The 6,062-nt window shown below is 39.2% G+C and overlaps 1 protein-coding gene across 1 annotated transcript in view; it reads right to left on the minus strand.

Annotated features, from left to right (window-relative positions):
* LOC110020151 (protein RRP6-like 3) overlaps positions 1–6,062 on the minus strand; it is a 121,998-nt gene that overhangs the window by 31,103 nt on the left and 84,833 nt on the right. Inside the window, exons 9-10 of the mRNA XM_020718152.1 lie at positions 2,350–2,861; positions 1,779–2,277 (exon numbers count right to left, since the gene is read on the minus strand). Coding sequence (XP_020573811.1) covers positions 1,779–2,277; positions 2,350–2,861 — 1,011 coding nt within the window. The remainder of the gene's footprint in view (positions 1–1,778; positions 2,278–2,349; positions 2,862–6,062) is intronic.

Genomic DNA, 6,062 nt, shown 5'->3' on the forward strand with positions numbered 1-6,062 from the left:
GGCTGAGGAGCTCGCATTTGTCTGGTTGCGTCGTGCAGTCGTCGTGTCTGGCAGAGCTTCGCGACCTTGCATTGGCTGCATTGTGCCTCGTCGTCGTGTGTAGTGCTTGCGACTTCCGCTCGGCAGCTACGCCGCGACTGTTTCTGCTCGACAGCAACTCCCACAATTTTGTTTCTGCTGCTACTTTCTTCTTCTCTACGAACAGCTCGGTTTCCTCCTTCGCACTGCACAGCGATTTGTTCGGCTACGCCGTTTGCTACACTCGGATGGAGCAGAGTTATGCAGGTGTTGTGTCCGCGGGTTCGGAGTCTGGTTTCCATATTGGCAAGTCCTGCAATGTTCCACAATCTTTCCATGAGGTTCTTGAGGGTGGTGGGGATCAAAATTTTATTAAAAAGCTTGGTAAAAAAACGGAAAGCCTGCTATTATTCTCACTGAAGTTGAAACTAGCATTCTCGCGTCTTCTTGGCGTTTTGCTATAGTGGGAAAATTCCTTTAAGGAAACTCAAAACATGAGATCATTAGAAAAGATTTTGAAGTTATGAGGCTATTTGACAGTTGGAATATTGGATTACTTGACGGTCGATATATACTTATTCAATTATCTTATGATGTCGATTACACTCGTATATTTTCTCGAAAAGTTATCAAGATTGAAAACCGTTTTATGAAAATTGTGAAATGGATTGTCAATTTTGATGCAAAAGCAGAGTCCCCTATCATTCCTGTTTGGATAAAGTTTCTGGAGTTAAAATTACATTTGTTCAACTTGTAAATTCTCTACTCCTTAACAACTGTTTACGGTAAGTCTCTCAATGTTAATAGTCGTACGCTTGCTGTCACCAGACCCTCTGTAGCTTGTGTGTTAATTGAGAGAGATATCACTCAACCAGCTCCAGATGAGGTATGGATTGGAACCACTCACAAAGGGTATTGGCAAAAGGTTGAACTAAAATCACACCCTCCTTATTGCTCTCATTGAATATGTTTGGTCACAGTTCTACTGTTTGCTATCACTTGCATCCTTATCTAAGGCCAAATATCGCTAAAGATCAGCCATTTACCATCCCGGCTGAGAAGGTGCAACCCGATCCTCTATCCAACATCGCAGTTCCTGAAGAAGAACACCATACTACAGGTAAAGATCCAAAAGTGCTTATACTACTCGTTATTATTGAAGAAGACTCACTTACATGCCAAGACACACGAGAGTGCTTCTTTGATCTAATAAAAGATCAGTTGGTACAACAATCAGTTATTTCTAATGTTCAACATCCTATACATGTCCAACACACTTTAGACCAATCCACTGATCAAGCGAGTCAATCTTCAGATGAGGAATAAAAGAAGACTAGAGGCCGACTCGAGCTCGAGAACTTATTGGATGATAAAAAGAAGACTAGAGGCCGACTCGAGCTCGGGAACTTATTGGATGAAATTTTGGTCACTACTGACAATGGCACTCATCATACCAATTTATTTTAGCTGGCTCCGTTCCTAGAACTAGGGGCAAAGACAAAGCAACATTGGGTCGCTCTCTAGCTACCTGATACTATGTATTTTGGCTTTTTTTTGTTTTTTTCCATAGGTCTCTCATGTAATTTTCTGTATTTTCTCCTATTTGGAACTTTTTGTATGTGGTGGTTATTATGGAGGAAGGGTGCTATGCTTGAGCCCTTCCACACAATCTATACATATCCTTATTTCTTTTTAATATATTAGCCTTTGGGCTTTCAAAAAAAAAAAAAAAAAAAAGAGATTGTAATGTCAGCAGAAACCTGCATGAGCTCATCCTTCCTTTTTGATGGCATGTGGGATCCATTGCGGAGAAGTGCCATGGCTGCAGTTCTCAGCTGCAAGGGGGGGACACCTTTCTCCTCACCTCCTCTTTCAGACAATTGTTTCACCATAACAGCATTGCTTTCTTCTGAATCAGCAATCTTCTCCACAAAAAGAGGGATACCAAATTCTTCCGCTACCTTCTTTTTGTGCTTCTCAGCAGCAGCATGAGCATTTTCATGACAATCAACACAGAGGAGAACAATATCATGTGAACGATGGCTTTTCAAATGCTCTGGAAAATGCATTCGATAGCAAGAAGGTATTATTCGGTAGCGAAGATAGTGATTTTTTTCGCCACAGCCAACACATATGTTCTTCTTGCTCTGAATGTAAAATTCATTACCCTCATCTTCTGGGCGCCCTTTAGGCTCAAAAAGAAGCATTATTGCAGGAGGTTCCTCTTCTACAATCTTCGCTAAATCACGTTGAAGGTACCTAAAACATGAAATAAAAAAACTCAATTAAGTGTATTAATAGCTTTCAAGTAAAAATTGAAGGATTACAGACCAGTCCAGCTTTCGGCGATCACAATAACAAAGGAGTCGTCCATCATTAGCATATATCCTGCAATTATGGTAAACTGGAGATTTGCAAGAGAACTTCTGAACAAAATGCTCACGGGACGACTTCCTACCAGCTGTTGCAGTGGATTTTCCTCCACTTTGCCATGAGAAAGGTGTAACATTTTGTTTCAAAGTGATCTCCGATAAAAGAGAATAATTATAAATTGATAGAGGACAGCAGCCAAGTGTATCTAAGTGCTTTTGTTGATGTCTCATAAGCACATCACTAATGTCCGAATCAGGATATTGAAGGAGCAACCAAAGTTCATCTATATGGGTTCTAACAACAGGTGATGGAGATAAAAAGGAAGGGTAGCTACTTTGAGAATTATAACTGAAATCAGCTTCTTCTATAATTTCAAATATCTTTTCCGGGCTTGTTGGAACATTCATGGATAAGTTGACAATGGCATAATCTGACAAAACATAACGCAAACTTTCATCATGGATTCGTGCCTGAAATAAAATTAAAGAGGTCAAAAATTTCATTGATATTAATGAAACAATTTACATAAACAACATCAAGTTTGTTAAAAATTTAATGATTTAATTAGGCTAGAAGAAATGAGCTTAACAATCTGCATAAGGTCAAAAAGTACGATATACATTGACCTGCTGGTGAAAAGGAAGTTGAGTAAGAAAAACTGAAAAGGTAGATTTTTCAAGCATTGGTACAACGCAATAAATTTATAAGCCTATGCTATATACAAAACTATTAATTTGCAAATCAAATGTTGTTTTAGATGAGAAAAATTAATAATCCGAAATCAAGATAACATACAGTTAAGATCCACTGAAACTGTTCTGATAATAAATTGGTTTTTCAACATCAAATACTAATGAAGAAAGAGAAATAACTCTATTATCCATAACAAAGCCTGGCAAAGATTATTAATGGCAAACTAAACTGGTAAGATCTAATATTTATAATGTAAACCTTCAGTGTCATAGATTTAGAATAACGAATCAATGAAAATGTTATTAATGATTTTTTACCAAATCATGATGTCCTTCCTGGACTAACCACTTCCATATTGTTAACCTTGAATTTTTTTTAAAAAAGAGATTAAAATAAAAAAAAAGTCTTTAGCTGCTCCCACTCCAGAATGCTGAGATTACTGTTGATCTCATACTCCAGAATGCTGAGATTACTGTTGACCTCATTTTTTGTGAAGTCTCTTACTTTTCTTAGATCCTAGGATCTAGCCTTAGGATTTCCTACCGACTCTCTTAGAGGACTAGACTAGGACCCGCACCAACTAGAGATTCAAGCCACTTCTCGACTCCTCGCAGTTTCATGCGACCGGTTCGAAATCCTCGACGCTTAGTTGACTCGATTAAAACCAACGCGACGAAGCTCGAGTTGAGTACACATAGGATCTAAAACCCTAGGAAATCCTTCATGTTATTCGCGCACACTCACGATGCACGAGTACCACAATTCACGCATCGATGCACACAGTTATCAAAATTCATGTCTCCCGCACCCATAGAAGGCTCTACGATCGATCACGAGCAAGAATTTCAAAGGAATTTGAATTTTGATGAGTTTTTGACTCGACCATCGACGAAGTTGTCCGGGCGACCCCGGATGACGAAACGGACTGCGCCGGCGCGTCTGAGATGTCGAGTTTAGTTTGGGGAGACACCCATTTTGATATGTCGAATTGTGCGCGAATAATATAATTCGATTGTCACTACTTTCTAAAGTATTTTGACTACCAAAATTGACACTACTTTTCTTGTATGCATGAAGTCACGCATGTTAAAATATAAATTTTAAATAATATAATTCGATTGTCCACTTGTCAATCGTCGGTATTGGGCTAAGGAGTACCCTCCTAAGTTGGTATAGTATGACACCTTTTTAGTTGAATGTCGAATTCTATACATACGGGTGACCAATAGTTGCATTCGGAGTCCCTCGAGAATACCTAATTCTGAGCCTAGCCCGACCCGAATGCTTACGACTTTCTCTCTTTCTTTGGATTTTTGTGTGTTTTCCTACGGTTTTATCGAAATCTTTGTAAAGCACTCATGATTTTCTCTAAATTTTCCTCATGTCTTCGACGGTTTTCTTCGAGTTACTGTGGGTCCTCTGCCACTGTTCTCGACACTGTTCTCGAGTCTTTTCGGGAGCCGCCGACCCGTTAGGTATACAGGTTTGTTTAACGTTTACAGCATTTACTTTTGTCATTGCATACTTTACTGCATATACACATAGTCCATGTCTACAATATTCCTATTTACTGTTTACTGTGCCACGTCACATGTATTTTATAACTCATGTTGTTTCTACAGACTTGCAAGGAACTTTTAGGTTAGAGGCCAATAGGACACCTGGTTTAGGAGGTACCTTGTAGCGAGCCACTGACCCAAAAATTGTACATTTATACACACCACAACACTGAACTTATAATCCATCTGCTAAGGAGCTTAGAGTAGTCTTTCCAAAAAGCGGAGCGTGGAAGCAAGCGGACGGAGGGTGCCGATCGAGACCACGACGACGAGGTGTAGGATCTCTTTAGAGTTAAGGTCCAATCGTTGGATAGTTGGGAAGTCACCAGGGTTTCACCGGATCTGTGACATCTCCTACCTTTCACTTCGTTTACTCCTAAAAATAAAGGTTCATATTTTGAGTCTTCCTCCTTTTGATTTCCTCATATTTTATCCTTGGAAACCTAAATTTTACAATCTTAAAAGCAAAACCACTGATCTTAATCGAGAGTCTGCTTAAGTGATTTCGATCATTTAAGATGTAATTAACCATATGGATTTGTCTCTATAAGGAGCTTAAGAACTCAGCTTAAGATAAACCCTATTTAATCTCCCGTATTAAATGAGGGAATTTGTCGGCTTATAAAAAGGTTTTCGCGGACCAAACAGATGTCACAATTTTTTTAGTTTAAGTGTCTAATTCTGCCAACAAGTTGTATGCATATCCTTCGGGATAGTGTACTACTTGTGATATCACGCTCGGCCTCTTAAACTATCATATATGTGAGGTCCGCTCGGTCTCACTTTTCAAAATTAAAATTATTTCCAAAAACTATAATCATACCTCATCTATCTAAATTAAATCCAAATTCAAACGAATCATTCGAAGGATAAAACGACCGTTAATTACTCCCGCTCTTCTCATTATCCCGTACCAATATACAAACTCAAGAAAATTAAAAAGCCAAACTACAAACAAACACTCATCTCTGCCATTCCTGTTTGAACTGAATGATACCGAAGTAAACCAAAATCACAATAGAATAATAATTTAATTGTTGAAATTCAAAGGGGCTTACAAACAAAAGATAATAAAAAATAGAAAAATGATGCAAACACAAAGTTCCCTCTAGGGCTAGGATCAAAAGGGGTGAATTGTGCGTCAAGATGGGCAAAAGGAGAGTTGAAGTGTGAAGGGAGGCTTAGCAGCAACGAGGGATGAGTGAGCTAGTGACTGGATAGCAACCAGAGAGGTGAAGGCGGTGTAGCAACAACAAGAATAGGTGCAAGTAGGGGAGGCAGTAGCAAGAGTAGGTGTGGTAGGGCGATAACAACAGGGCAGAGGTATGGGAAGGAGACAACAAGCAGTGGAAGGTGGGGGGATGTCCGACACCACAAATTTGAAGCAAAAACGGAACCCTAATCAAAGAATATATATAT

The sequence above is a fragment of the Phalaenopsis equestris genome, unplaced genomic scaffold, assembly GCF_001263595.1.
Source record: "Phalaenopsis equestris unplaced genomic scaffold, ASM126359v1 Scaffold000094, whole genome shotgun sequence".
Classification (NCBI taxonomy): Eukaryota; Viridiplantae; Streptophyta; class Magnoliopsida; order Asparagales; family Orchidaceae; genus Phalaenopsis; species Phalaenopsis equestris.